We start from the raw sequence: 15,475 nt of genomic DNA on the forward strand, positions 1-15,475 counted from the left end.
TTTTAATAAGTGAATCTAAAAATTTCCTATGGAATAAATGAAGGAACCGCTTTTCAGATTTTGCTAGAAGGTTTCATGGAAATTATGACTCGCACTTTGGTTGTCAATTCTTACCATGCCCATTATTAAAATAGGATTTCCTGCATATAGAAATTTAAATTTTTGTTTTCAACATTCATCACAGGTAACTTAAACTCTATTTTTATTCAAACAGTTGAGAGTATGTCACCTAAGCAGACTCTTCAGTATCATTGTCACTTCAGAGCTGTGTGTGTGTGTATTTATGTGTTATATTAAGTTCAAATAAAAGTGTTCATTCAGTATTGTTGCAATTGTCATTATTACAAAAATGTGTGTGTGTGTATGATATATATATACACTGTGGCCTGCTGGGGGTCATTTTGCAGGGCTCTGGCAGTGCTCCTCCTTGCACAAAGGCGGAGGTAGCGGTCCTGCTGCTAGGTTGTTGCCCTCCTACGGCCTCCTCCACGTCTCCTGATGTACTGGCCTGTCTCCTGGTAGCGCCTCCATGCTCTGGACACTACGCTGACAGACACAGCAAACCTTCTTGCCACAGCTCGCATTGATGTGCCATCCTGGATGAGCTGCACTACCTGAGCCACTTGTGTGGGTTGTAGACTCCGTCTCATGCTACCACTAGAGTGAAAGCACCGCCAGCATTCAAAAGTGACCAAAACATCAGCCAGGAAGCATAGGAACTGAGAAGTGGTCTGTGGTCACCACCTGCAGAACCACTCCTTTATTGGGGGTGTCTTGCTAATTGCCTATAATTTCCACCTTTTGTCTATTCCATTTGCACAACAGCATGTGAAATTTATTGTCAATCAGTGTTGCTTCCTAAGTGGACAGTTTGATTTCAGAGGTGTGATTGACTTGGAGTTACATTGTGTTGTTTAAGTGTTCCCTTTATTTTTTTGAGCAGTGTATATATATATATTTTTTTTTAAATCAAATAAAATCGGCCGATTAATCGGTATCGGCTTTTTTTGTCCTCCAATAATCGGTATCGGCGTTGAAAAATCATAATCGGTCGACCTCTAATATCCACAGTAAAACGAGTCCTATTTCGACATAACCTGAAAGGCCGCACAGCAAGGAATAAGCCACTGCTCCAAAACCACCATAACAAAGCCAGACTATGGTCTGCAACTGCACATGGGGACAAACATTGTACTTTTTGGAGAAATGTCCTCTTGTCTGACGAAACAAAAATATAACTGTTTGGCCATAATGACCATTTGGAGAAATAAAGGTGGAGGCTTGCAAGCAGACGAACACCATCCCAACCGTGAAGCATGGGGGTGGCAGCATCATGTTGTGGGGGTGCTTTGCTGCAGGAGGGACTGGTGCGCTTCACAAAATAGATGGCATCATGAGGGAGGAAAATGATGTGGATATATTGAAGCAACATCTCAAGGCATCAGTCAGGAAGTTAAAGCTTGGTTGCAAATGGGTCTTCCAAATGGACGACCCCAAGCATACTTCCAAAGTTATGGCAAAATGGCTTAAGGACAACAAAGTCAAGGTAGAGTGGCCATCACAAAGCCCTGACCTAAAGCCTTAGAAAATGTGTGGGCAGAACTGAAAAAGCGTGTGTGAGCAAGGAGGCCTACAAACCTGACTCCGTTACACCTGCTCTGTCAGGAGGAATGGGCCAAAATTCACCCAACTTATTGTGGGAAGCTTATGGAAGGCTACCCGAAATGTTTGACCCAAGTTAAACAATTTAAAGGCAATGCTACCAAATACTAATTAAGTGTATGTAAACTTCTGACCCACTGGGAATGTGATGAAAGAAATAAAAACTGAAATAAATAATTTCCTCTACTATTATTCTGACATTTCACATTCTTAAAATAAAGTGGTGATCCTAACTCGACCTAAGACAGGGAATTTTTACTAGGATACTAGGAGTTTAAATGTATTTGGCTAAGGTGTAAGTAAACTTCCGACTTCAACTGTATGTGTGTGTGTGGTACCTGTGCGGTGAGTCCATTCTTCTGGATCTTTCTGTAGATGAGGGCAGGGCAGATGAAGCAGATGAGGGAGCCCATGGTGGCTCCAGTCAGACCCAGGATGGTCTCCACTACAGAGGGAGTAGCATAGACAAACATTAAGTCACACAATCCACTTGCATGGCTAAAGCCACATACTGCCAGTGTACCACATGGGTCTACGTGTCAGCCAGGTAACAATCCTCATTCTACTCTTCCACGCTCCTCTTTCTCTCCACGTCTTCCAGCACCTCCTCAACTTTTTCCAGACAGACAAGGACATGGCTAAGCCTTCCTGTTCAATCAGAAGTCAGAATCCCCATGGCCCCGTTCCAACCCATCTGGCCCATGGCCCCGTTCCAACCCATCTGGCCCATGGCCCCGTTCCAACCCATCTGGCCCATGGCCCCGTTCCAACCCATCTGGCCCATGGCCCTGTACCAAATGAAGCAGAAACCTACCCCCCTTAATCTAATCTAGCACAAGCTAGCACACTTCCATACCCTGTGTTTCAAGCCAGTACCAATCTCTCCTCCTGGGAACCCAGGCCATATTGTGTGCCTCAGATTTAGTGTCCGTTTCCCCTCTGAGTCCCCCCATCCCCCTTTCACTCTATTAGCCTGATTAGGTACACACACACACGCTGGTGTGTGTGTGTGTCCCTACCCAAACGCAACCCTAACTAATAGCCTTACCACATAAGATGAATAAAACATGCAAACTAACCCAAACCTCTAGATCGTTACAGAAAACACACAACTAACAGAGACCTCTAAAGAACAAGTGTGCGTGCGGTGTGTGTGTTTTGTGGGGGGGCTATGAGCCAGAGAGGGTGTGTGTGTTTTGTGGGGGGGCTATGAGCCAGAGAGGGTGTGTGTGTTTTGTGGGGGGGCTATGAGCCAGAGAGGGTGTGTGTTTTGTGGGGGGGCTATGAGCCAGAGAGGGTGTGTGTGTTTTGTGAGGGGGCTATGAGCCAGAGAGGGTGTGTGTGTCTGGGTGTCTGAGAAGGGAGAATAATAGCTCTATAAAAGGTGTGATTTAAGGAGTGTGTTAACCTCTCTTGGGTACGTGAGACGTTAGCGTCCCACCTCTTCAACAGCCAGTGAAACTGCTGGGTGCCAAATTCAAATACAGAAATACTCATTATAAAAATTCAGTAAACAAAACATATTTTACATAGGTTTAAAGATTAACTTCTTGTGAATCCAACCATGTCAGATTTTTAAAATGCTTTACGGCGAATGCATACCTTACGATTATTTGAGAACATAGCCCAGCAGACAAATCATTACAAACAGTAACCAGCCAAGTAGAACAGTTACACAAGTCAGAAATAGAGATAAAATTAATCCCTTACCTTTGATGATCTTCATATGGTTGCACTCAGCAGACATTAATTTACTCAATAAATGTTCCTTTTGTTCGATAAAAACTCTTTATATCCAAAAACCTCAGTTTTGTTCACGCGTTTTCTTCAGTAATCCACAGGCTCAAACGTAGTCAAAACAAGCAGACAAAAACTCCAAATTGTATCCGTAAAGTTCATAGAAACATGTCAAACGATGTTAATATTCAAGCCTCAGGTTGTTTTTAGCCTAAATAATCGATAATATTTCAACCGGACAATAACGTCGTCAATATAAAAGGTAAACAAGAAAAGGCACTCTCTTGGTCGCGCGCATGAAAAAGTTCTGTGACACTTTAGGGTCCACTCATTCAGACTGCTCTTACTTCCTCATTTTTCAGAATACAAGCCTGAAACAATTTCTAAAGACTGATGACATCTAGTGGAAGGCATAGGAACTACAATTTGAGTTCTAAGTCAATGGGTACTGTAATGGCATTGAATAGAAAACTACAAAACCAACAAAAAAACCTACTTCCCGAATGGATTTTTCTCAGGTTTTCGCCTGCCAAATCAGTTCTGTTATACTCACAGACACTATTTTAACAGTTTTGGAAACTTTAGAGTGTTTTCTATCCAAATCTACCAGTTATATGCATATCATATCTTCTGGGCCCGAGAAGCAGGCAGTTTAATTTGGGCATGCTTTTCATCCAAAATTCCAAATGCTGCCCCCCACCCTAGAGAGGTTAAGAGTGTGACATTCACTGAGTCGTAAACTCATATTCACACAGCCTGTGCTACAATACACGACACAACACACGCACCTTAAAGACCTGCAGTCACACACACACACAGTCGCGCACACACACACCATTGGGGATGAAGATGCCTCCCAGCATGGTTCCGATGACGATGGCGAAGGTGATCATCTTAAAGCGCAGTGGAGGCATGTACACCCCTGCAGTAAACGTCCCATCCTTCTGCTGAGGGACAAAAACAGGGTAGAGAGAAAGATTCATTATAACAGTGTTGTACAGTAAAGCTCTTCCAGGTTAGGTAATTGTAATATCATATCACTGGAGACACACGGAGTGTGTCTCCGTGTGTTTGGATGTACTTTCCTTGTGGGGACCAGATAGTAAAACAAGGACAACAGTGGGTCCCCACAAGGAAACAGACTATTTTGGGTTTGGGGGTTAGATTCAGGGTTCGGGTTACAATTACAGTTAGGGGTTAGGTTTAGGAGTTAGGATTAGGTTTATAGCTCAGACACACAGGTGGGATTGTCAAACGTTTGCCTGCCGACAGTACTTAGCACCTCTGAATAGAGTGTCAGCAGTCAATCTCTTTTGTGTCCACACAGCAAAGATCTTGAAGTCGTCAGCCACTCAGCCTTGTATACTCCAAACCAGAAGGTGGCAGTAGCATTGTTGGGCAATGCATGTCCGTGTCTGTTGCTTCACGGTTTAGTCAATGTTAGATACGCTAATGTTGCTATTGTTACAGAAAGCCTTTGTTGATATAGCCAAATGGCCACAGCTAGATAACTAGCTAGCAAGATGACAAATAAACTATTTAATTAATTCTCCATAATCGCATACAGCCCATAGATACATGTTTAGCTAGCTAGCTAACGTTAGCTAAATTGTTAACATGATACGCTTGCTAGCTAGGTAAAGACACAGCAATGACTTTCGGCAGCCAGCTACATGCTGCTGCTTCATGCAAACAAGTCAATTGTGATTGCTATAGTGGCCAGATAGCTAGCTTGGTAAAGCATTTAGTGTTGTGTGCATTGTGCTGCACTTACCACCCCTTTCGTTTCATATGAAGTGTATGACTGCCTTTCTCAGTTAGCAAGGTAACGTTAGCTAGTTAAGCTCACAAACAAATAAGTCAGTGCACATAATCAAACCGAACAAAAAAATATTTATCTAAGCACAAAAATCCTTGGCTAGATGTAAAGACTTGCTCTAGATTTTATTTATTTATTATGCAGCTTTGTTTAGGTTAGAACGATTCGAATGAAAAGGGTGGATTGGACGGAAAATGGGCCTTCTTTTTCCCCTTTTCCTTGCCACTCCTGTCAGCTCCTCCACGTGGAGGTTCGTGCGCTTTGATTGTCTCAAAGTCAAGTTGTCGGCCACAAGTAGAAACTTCAGGTTCGTCGGTACACAGCAGGTACGTATTTTTATTCTAGCAAGAGAAGGAATGGCCTCCTACTGTGCTAAGTGCCTATTGGCACTCAAATTCTCAGTGAATGTCATGCTTTAGGGAAAATAGAATTTTGAATGGGAATAAATTGTTTGATCTCCACAAAGAAGGTAAAACAAACGTGTGTGTGTGTGTTTGCGTGTTAGGGCTGGGAATTGCCATGGACCTCACGATACTTAGGTGCCGATATGATATGTATTGCGATTCTCACGATTCTATATGTATTGTGATTCGATACTGTGATTTTACTGCGATTGGATGTTCCAAATATATTGCTGCTGCAGAGGGACAAGAGATGGCCTACAGAGCTAAGCTATGAAGGTACAAGCTAGCGCAAAAATATTGTTGCAATATTGTCAAAAAGATACATCGTCAAAAATAATATTCTGATATCTAACGGTATCGATTCCCCCCCCATCACTAGTATGTGTGTGTGTGTTGGTGTGTGTTAACATGCATGTGTGTATATAGTCACCTGTTGTTCGAACAGCATGGTGTTGATTGCCTGTCTACAGGGCAGTATCATCATGGGAAAGCCCACCGCCACTGACATCATGAAGCCCACCCGGATCATCTTAGTCACCAGGTTAGAAGGGAAGTTCATCAGAACGTTCCCGGCTATGTCCTCCGTGAAACTGACGTAGCCAAAGAATCCCACCTAGAGAGGAGAGGATGGAAGGGTTCATAAGAAACGGAATAGAGCTAAGCACAGGCAAAATTTGGTTAATTCTGCTTTCCAACAGACACTGGGAATCAAATTCTACTTTCAGCAGAACAATAACCTAAAACACAAATATGCACTGGAGATGCTTACCAAGACAACATCAAATGTTCCTGAGTGGCCTAGTTACAGTTTTGACTTAAATTGGCTTTAAAAAATCTATGGCAAGACTTGAAAATGGCTGTCTAGCAATGATCAACAATGTGCACAGCTCTTAGAGACTTACCCAGAAAGACTCACAGCTGTAATCACTGCCAAAAGTGATTCTAACATGTATTGGCTCAGGGGTGAGAATACTTATGGAAATTTGATATTTATGCATTTCATTTTCAGTAAATGTGCAAACAATTCTAAAAACATCTTTTCACTTTGTCATTATGGGATATTGTGTGTAGATAGGTGAAAAAACAATGACAATTTAATCCATTTTGAATTCAGGCTGTAACAACAACATGTGGAATAAGTCGATGGGTATGAATACTTTCTGAAGGCACTGTAATACACACCTAAACCATCGTGCAGTATAGAACAATGTACTGTACTACACACCTAAACCATCGTGCAGTATAGAACAATGTACTGTACTACACACCTAAACCATCGTGCAGTATAGAACAATGTACTGTACTACACACCTAAACCATCGTGCAGTATAGAACAATGTACTGTACTACACACCTAAACCATCGTGCAGTATAGAACAATGTACTGTACTACACACCTAAACCATCGTGCAGTATAGAACAATGTACTGTACTACACACCTAAACCATCGTGCAGTATAGAACAATGTACTGTACTACACACCTAAACCATCGTGCAGTATAGAACAATGTACTGTACTATGTGGCGAAGACGTCGAGATAGGTAGTGACATCATCAGCGTACACCACTCACCGTGATGTAGAAGGTGGTGACGACGTTGAGGGAGGTGGTGAAGATGGTGCTCATGCGTTTGATGGAGGGCTCGTCCAGACTGTCGTAGGTAGGCAACACCTGCCTGTAAACAAACAACCAGCCCACAACCTACAGCTGCCACATCAGACTGGACAAGAGAGCTCAAGTTTCAGGACAAACTTAATAGCTACTAGAAAAGTAAAGCGTCAAGACTTTGTGGATTATCAAATGTTTCAGGGGTCTTAAGATAATCATTTTATCAAAATCAAAAATATTCTAGGCAGAGAACAAGACAGACAAGGCAAATCATGAGGGTAAAAAGGTGAATTTTGTCTGATAGTTCAGATCTCTAGTCATTATAGATGATCAGATTGAAAAGTGAGGATCAGGGGTGCAATCATTTGTCCAATGATTGCACTCAAAACGGAAACAATTTGCAACGAAAATGAGAGTTTATATTGGACAAATTTAGGTAGGTCCCTCCCTGTTTTGTACCGTTTGGTTCAGTCTGGTTCCTAGTGAATACACCCCAGCATTTGTATCATATCACATTAAACACATGCTAAACAGATGTCATGGAGAGGACAGCTGATTTCACAAGAGGTCAGTTGTATTTCCATGAACTGGTAGGTAGAAGGGGTGAGAAAGACTTGTGTGTGCGACACAAGTGTGTGTGTGTGAGAATGAGTGGGCACTTTACTGCACTGTCTGTCAGTGCTGGTTATTATCTCTGAGAAACAAAGAGAGAAGGGGCTGTCTGTCATCGAGCAGCACTGTAAAACAAGCCTGTAAAAGGGGAACTTACAGGCCTTCTACTTTTCACCTAGTGCTAGCCTGGATTTAGAGCATTATAAAGTTTCTTGGCAGTCTTTTTTGCACTAACTCATGTGTGTGTGTGTGTGTGTGTGTGTGTGTGTGTGTGTGTGTGTGTGTGTGTGTGTGTGTGTGTGTGAGAGAGTGAGATAATACAGTTACTGTGTCTCTACTGCATTCTCTCCCTCTCCTTCTGTGGTTTTTATGAGTGTGCATCACTGTCCCAACGATGCTTTTCTTTGACGCCTGTTTAAACTCAGGAACTATTCCATCTTATAGCCGAGGGCAAATCAAACAGCTTACTGGAACTAGACCTCAAACCTGTACATTCTCTCAATAGAACGCATTCCATTTTTTTTCATTCCGTTTACACCTTGTGTAAAACAGCTTTCTATACACATTTATTTGTGCTATTCCTGCTAGTAAAATTGAAAGCGATAACTGAAACTAGCAGCCAAGCACGTGGGTAGAGTTAAACACATAGTCTTCATATTGCTTATCTTGTTTTGTTTGAATTCACAGCAGTATCACAGAGGGACATTTTCATTAGTGTTAATCTATTCTATGACTGCTCCGTTTCATAACTCTATAGTCTTGTTGGTTAATAATGATGTTAAATCATGTTGTAACAAAGTAAACAGCTTTAATAAAGGTCATAAAAAGCATGTGTTGAAAGCTGTTTAATCAGTGTGTCGTAAGATGGCCGCCGTCCAGTGGTCTGATTAGTGGTTTGGCTGGTCGCTGTTTCACCATTGGCCAAATATCACTCATCACCGCCAGACTGGGACAGGCCCACACGTGCGCGCACACAGGGACAAGTGTGCGCGCTCTCTCACACACCCACACATGTAGTGATGAGAGCAGTGTTACCTTGGTGTGATAATTATTAAAGCCTCGTTCCAGCACCAGTCAGCCTCACCCATCCAACACCTACCTCACCCTCTCCCACCTCACCCAAACACCTCCATACTCACATCAAACTCATTAAAGACACTTCATACATGCAAACCTCCAGTGCGCGTACCAAACAAAGTTAACCCCAAAATCACAACCCAGTCCAACCCCAACACACCCCTAACCACAACCAGAATCCCCACCCCTTCCCCTCTGCAGCCCAGGCACCACAGCGATGACAGAAGAGAGGAGGCAGCGACAGAGCATGCAGATGGAGGTGAAGGAGGAGGGAAGGATGGTGGGAGGGATAGAGGAGTGGGTGGATTATGCCGTAGAGGGGGGAGACTTTACTCCTCAAGATCTCCAATCAACATCTCGTATTCAGGCTTCTCTTCAACAGCCAAACTAACCAGCACACGAACTATGACGTTGGAATAAAAAATAGATTTTCCGGGGCGAGAATGCAGCTCTTGAAATCCGTACCGAAACAATATTCTGCACTTTGTTAGACAGATCCACTTACAGCTACTTCTGGACACAGTGCTGTAACTGGGGAAAGGACAGGGAATGAAGAAGCCGATTGGTTAAGCGTGAAGCAACAGCAAATCAACAAACTCCCCTACAAACATCCCCCTAACTCTCCACCCAAAAACTCTGTCTCCATCCCCTTGCAGACTAACCACCCCTATAGCCTTTGGGTGCAATCGCAAATTCACTCTGGCTATCTACTCTGGCTATCTACTCTGGCTATCTACTCTGGCTATCTACTCCAATTTCAGAGGACTCTCATCTGAGTGTGCCAGAGTGCAGAATTACTGATGAATTTAAGAACGTGCAACACCCGTTGAATATGGCCAGGGTCAGTAAACGTCTGCAAATTTTTTGAATGAAATTGTTGCCAGCAGAACAGTTACAGTCACTAGCACATTTCAACATATTAGGTGCAGCATGGACCACCACCTGAACTATCATGTCCATTCTACCCATTATTGTTCTGTCTCTAGACTCTACATCCTGGTCATGTTCTATCACCCTTTCAGGGACCAGGATACAATACGTGCTACGGGATACGATTCGTACTAATGCGCTGGAAGCGGAGAGGGACTGGGAAGTACTTACGACTGACAGGCGAAGGCCATGCCACAGATAGGGAGGCAGCGAAGGATGCCGTCCCAGCGCACCATACTGACCCGCCCCAGCCACAAGCCACTGAGCAGCCCACGTTTGAATGAAAACAGCACCATCTGAGGGAGGGAGGGAGAGCAGGGGGAGTTACGGCATGAACCAAAAGAGGAAGAGGAGAGAAGCTCCTGTCTGATCATGAGTGAAAGAATGAAAAGGGGAGGAACTGGAGAAAATGAATTTGAACAAAATAAAACCATTAGACAGAAGACATGCTGATAAAAACTGCTCTAATAATGCTGTGCCGATGTCAGCATCATCCTCTCTGTGACATTTACACAAGCCCAATGCCCAGTAGTACGGGCTGCACGATTCATTTCATTTTAAATCGGGATTGACATGCGCAATATCCATATGACAAGAGGCTGCGATATTACCAAACAGCTTTCCACTTCGCTTCTTAATATAAATACAAGTTTTCTATATTATACTGTTTGTTTGTGTAACTTGCTCTTTGAAAAACACTAGTTAGTTGGTCTTAGCAATCTGCAAATATGACTAAAGAATTTATGTTCGTCCCTAATGCTTGGGCTCCCGAGTGGCGCAGCGGTCTAAGGCACTGCATCTCAGTGCAAGAGGCGTCACTACAGTCCCTGGTTCGAATCACATCCGGCCGTGATTGGGAGTCCCATAGGGCGGCGCGCAATTGGCCCAGTGTCATCCGGGTTTGGCCATCATTGTAAATAAGATTTATTTCTTAACTGACTTGCCAAGTTAAAAAAAAGTATGCTAAATCCACTGAGATAGGGCAAACTTCTCCTCTACTACAGGCCGATACCAGTGGTGGAATATACCAGCATTGTTTGTGCAACAGCTTGTTCTTCATCAGATAGGAAAAGGAGAAGAACATTGTAAAATCTTTGTCTGAATGTACCCATGTACACAGAGTATACAAAACATTAAGACCATCTCCCTACTGTTGCGTTCCGCAGGGATGCTGGCCCATGTTGACTCCAACGCTTCCCTCAGTTGTCAAGTTGGCTGGATGTCCTTTGGGTGGTGTACCATTCTTGATACACACGGGAAACTGTTGAGCGTGAAAAACTCAGCAGCGTTGCAGTTCTTGACACAAATCAGTGTGCCGGACACCTACTACCATACCCCGTTCAAAGGCACTTTAATATTTTGTCTTGCCCATTCACCCTCTGAATGACACACTTACACAATCCATGTCTCAATTGTCTCAAGGCTTAAAAATCCTTCTTTAACCTGTCTCCTCCCCTTCATCTACACTGATTGAAGTGGATTTAACAAGTGACATCAATTAGGGATCATAGCTTTCACCTGTATTCACCTGGTCAGTCTCATGGAAAGAGCATAATGTTTTGTACACTCAGTGTATATACATCTAATAAGGGTCACATGGGAAACACTGACCAACCATTCGGTTCCTACTCTGTCACAATCATCTCCTCCCTTACTTTTTCCATTCGCTGTCATGCCAAACCGTATTCCAACCACAAAATTAGAATGATCATTCTATTTATATGATTCCAACAGTTTACCCAAATCGCAATTCGATTTTTTTTGCCCATATCGTGCAGCCCTAAAAACTATAACGCAGAATGTAAAGACTGATCAAGAAATGAAATATGTATTTCTGAGGGGCAGATGTTTTGATCGGTAAGGCATTTACGGTGTGTAGCTGCTTCCCATATCCAGCTCCAGAGGACCAGAGAGAGAGAGCTCCAAGAGCATCCTCCACATCAGAAGATGGTAGTTGAGGGGGGCAAAGGTTGAGCAACAACTGTAAACCCCATTGCCTCCAAACCATAGACACCAGAAACACAAACAACCTAAAGAGTAACTTTGAAGAGGGGACAGGAAATGGAAATGCGAGGACTGGAGATTAAGAGGGAGGAGGCTATTAGTGGGTGAGAGTTGAATTTCGTCCCCTTAGCGTTGGAGTTGATACCTTCCCCCAGGTCGGACTTCAAGGGTCGTTTCCATGGTTACTTACGGGTGACAGCAGAAGGTGGTGGCGATAATGGGCAGGCACTGTATGACGCCCCTGACCCGCCACAGATGCACACGCTCGAACCAGGAGCCTGAGATCAGGCCGTAACGCAGAGAAGACATGACTATCTACAGCAGCCAGCCAGACAGCAGTCAGCAGCAACATAAGAGAGGAAGGTAGAGAGAAACAGTCGCAGAGAGGAAGGTAGAGAGAAACAGTCGCAGAGAGGAAGGTAGAGAGAAACAGTCGCAGAGAGGAAGGTAGAGAGAAACAGTCGCAGAGAGGAAGGTAGAGAGAAACAGTCGCAGAGAGGAAGGTAGAGAGAAACAGTCGCAGAGAGGAAGGTAGAGAGAAACAGTCGCAGAGAGGAAGGTAGAGAGAAACAGTCGCAGAGAGGAAGGTAGAGAGAAACAGTCGCAGAGAGGAAGGTAGAGAGAAACAGTCGCAGAGAGGAAGGTAGAGAGAAACAGTCGCAGAGAGGAAGGTAGAGAGAAACAGTCACAGAGAGGAAGGTAGAGAGAATTGGAAAGGAGGTGTCGGCAAGGAAGGGAAGGAGTCAGGAACGACAGTGACAGAGAGAAGGAAGGAGGAGAGGAAGGAAGATACATCACAGTTAGAGGGTTAGTGGTCTGGACCAGGTTGGGCGGTGGTCGGGGCCAAGACTGGGACTGGTTCTAATCCCCGACACCACAGTACTCCAACTCACAGTGGTGTTCAGTAGAGATGTCATGGTTTTACTACAGGAGGTTGGGGCAGAGCACAGGATAGCACTACGAGGCTATACTATAATACAGTAACAGTGCTAAAGGCTAACTGTGTAAGCAGTGAAAACACTACAGAAATAGACAGCGACAATAAGATTAACAACAATAAACACTCCCAAAATCAATTAATTTCACAATAGGGTCAAAGAAAAGGCAAGGGAGTCACACTGTCCACATCCATTATTCTGTCAGTGTGAAACAGGATAAGAAAGTTCAAACACATACCATCATCAAGCTTGGTATTAGAAAGAATGAGTCATCTATTGAGTTACATTTCTATTTGCAAAACTCTGAACATTTACCCCATCTGAACAGGACCCTCTTTTACACCAGGCAGTCCTGTACCCCTACCCGTTTCCCGGTGTGGTTTTGGTCTCACCGTGAACATGAAGAACGTGTAGAACATGAGGGCCATGGCAGAGAAGGACTGGATGGATGACATCAGGTTCCTCTGCAGACTGAGAGGCAGCACGATGAACAGAGACACCACAATCAGCAGCAGCACACGGAAACCAAATGACACCTGCAGAGGGCGGGACACAAGCTCTAACCAATCATATCACACTTACAGTCAGTTCAAACCAATCAGCAACAGTACATGGAAATGTTCAATTGAATGTTTGCTACGTTGTGGAACGGTTTGTACTGAACGACACGTTTCCCCAAAACTTATTCTACGTTCTTGAATAGACTTTGAGGTATTATTGCTCCTTTTGTTGGGTGTGGCTGGGTGTGGTTGGGTGTGGTTGGGTGATGGCGAGGTGTGGTTGGGTGATGGCGAGGTGTGGTTGGGTGTGGCTGGGTGTGCCTTGGTGATGGCGAGGTGTGGTTGGGTGTGGCTGGGTGATGGCTGGGTGTGGCTGGGTGATGGCTGGGTGATGGCTGGGTGTGGCTGGGTGTGCCTTGGTGATGGAGGGGTGTGGCTGGGTGTGCCTTGGTGATGGCGAGGTGTGGCTGGGTGTGCCTTGGTGATGGCGAGGTGTGGCTGGGTGTGCCTTGGTGATGGCGAGGTGTGGCTGGGTGTGCCTTGGTGATGGCGAGGTGTGGCTGGGTGTGCCTTGGTGATGGAGGGGTGTGGCTGGGTGTGCCTTGGTGATGGAGGGGTGTGGCTGGGTGTGCCTTGGTGATGGAGGGGTGTGGCTGGGTGTGCCTTGGTGAGCCTTGGTGATGGAGGGGTGTGGCTGGGTGTGCCTTGGTGATGGCAAGGTGTGGCTTAGTGATGGAGGGTTGTGGCTGGGTGTGCCTTGGTGATGGCTGGGTGTGGCTGGGTGTGCCTTGGTGATGGCGAGGTGTGGCTGGGTGTGGTTGGGTGATGGCGAGGTGTGGCTGGGTGATGGCGAGGTGTGGCTGGGTGTGGCTGGGTGTGGCTGGGTGTGCCTTGGTGATGGAGGGGTGTGGCTGGGTGATGGCTGGGTGTGGGCGAGGTGTGGTTGGGTGTGGCTGGGTGTGCCTTGGCGATGGCTGGGTGTGCCTTGGTGATGGCTGGGTGTGGCTGGGTGATGGTTGGGTGATGGCGAGGTGTGGTTGGGTGATGGCGAGGTGTGGTTGGGTGTGGCTGGGTGTGCCTTGGTGATGGCGAGGTGTGGCTGGGTGATGGTGAGGTGTGGTTGGGTGTGGCTGGGTGATGGTTGGGTGATGGAGGGCTGTGGTTGGGTGTGGCTGGGTGATGGTTGGGTGATGGCGAGGTGTGGTTGGGTGTGGCTGGGTGTGCCTTGGTGATGGCGAGGTGTGGTTGGGTGTGGCTGGGTGTGCCTTGGTGATGGCGAGGTGTGCCTTGGTGATGGTGAGGTGTGGTTGGGTGTGGCTGGGTGTGCCTTGGTGATGGCGAGGTGTGCCTTGGTGATGGCGAGGTGTGGTTGGGTGTGGCTGGGTGTGCCTTGGTGATGGCGAGGTGTGCCTTGGTGATGGTGAGGTGTGGTTGGGTGTGGCTGGGTGTGCCTTGGTGATGGTGAGGTGTGCCTTGGTGATGGCGAGGTGTGGTTGGGTGTGGCTGGGTGTGGTTGGGTGATGGCGAGGTGTGGCTGGGTGATGGAGGGCTGTGGTTGGGTGTGGCTGGGTGTGGTTGGGTGATGGCGAGGTGTGGCTGGGTGATGGCGAGGTGTGGCTGGGTGATGGTGAGGTGTGGTTGGGTGTGGCTGGGTGTGCCTTGGTGATGGCGAGGTGTGGCTGGGTGTGCCTTGGTGATGGAAAGGTGTGGTTGGGTGTGGCTGGGTGTGGTTGGGTGATGGCGAGGTGTGCCTTGGTGATGGCGAGGTGTGGTTGGGTGTGGCTGGGTGTGCCTTGGTGATGGCGAGGTGTGGTTGGGTGTGGCTGGGTGATGGCTGGGTGTGGCTGGGTGATGGCTGGGTGATGGCTGGGTGTGGCTGGGTGTGCCTTGGTGATGGAGGGGTGTGGCTGGGTGTGCCTTGGTGATGGCGAGGTGTGGTTGGGTGTGGCTGGGTGATGGCTGGGTGTGGCTGGGTGATGGCTGGGTGTGGCTGGGTGTGCCGAGGTGATGGTGAAGGTGTGGCTGGGTGTGCCTTGGTGATGGCGAGGTGTGGCTGGGTGTGGCTGGGTGTGCCTTGGTGATGGTGAGGTGTGGCTGGGTGTGCCTTGGTGATGGTGAGGTGTGGCTGGGTGTGGCTGGGTGTGCCTGGGTGATGGCTGGGTGTGGCTGGGTGTGGTTGGGTG

The 15,475-nt window shown here is 46.2% G+C and overlaps 1 protein-coding gene across 1 annotated transcript in view; it reads right to left on the bottom strand.

Moving 5' to 3' along the window:
• The window catches only part of LOC120046817 (putative sodium-coupled neutral amino acid transporter 10), a 69,778-nt gene that overhangs the window by 32,323 nt on the left and 21,980 nt on the right, over positions 1-15,475 (bottom strand). Inside the window, exons 5-10 of the mRNA XM_038992352.1 lie at positions 13,185-13,328; positions 10,022-10,146; positions 7,196-7,298; positions 6,053-6,235; positions 4,235-4,346; positions 2,001-2,107 (exon numbers count right to left, since the gene is read on the bottom strand). Coding sequence (XP_038848280.1) covers positions 2,001-2,107; positions 4,235-4,346; positions 6,053-6,235; positions 7,196-7,298; positions 10,022-10,146; positions 13,185-13,328 — 774 coding nt within the window. The remainder of the gene's footprint in view (positions 1-2,000; positions 2,108-4,234; positions 4,347-6,052; positions 6,236-7,195; positions 7,299-10,021; positions 10,147-13,184; positions 13,329-15,475) is intronic.

This window comes from Salvelinus namaycush, chromosome 4, assembly GCF_016432855.1.
Source record: "Salvelinus namaycush isolate Seneca chromosome 4, SaNama_1.0, whole genome shotgun sequence".
Taxonomy (NCBI): Eukaryota; Metazoa; Chordata; class Actinopteri; order Salmoniformes; family Salmonidae; genus Salvelinus; species Salvelinus namaycush.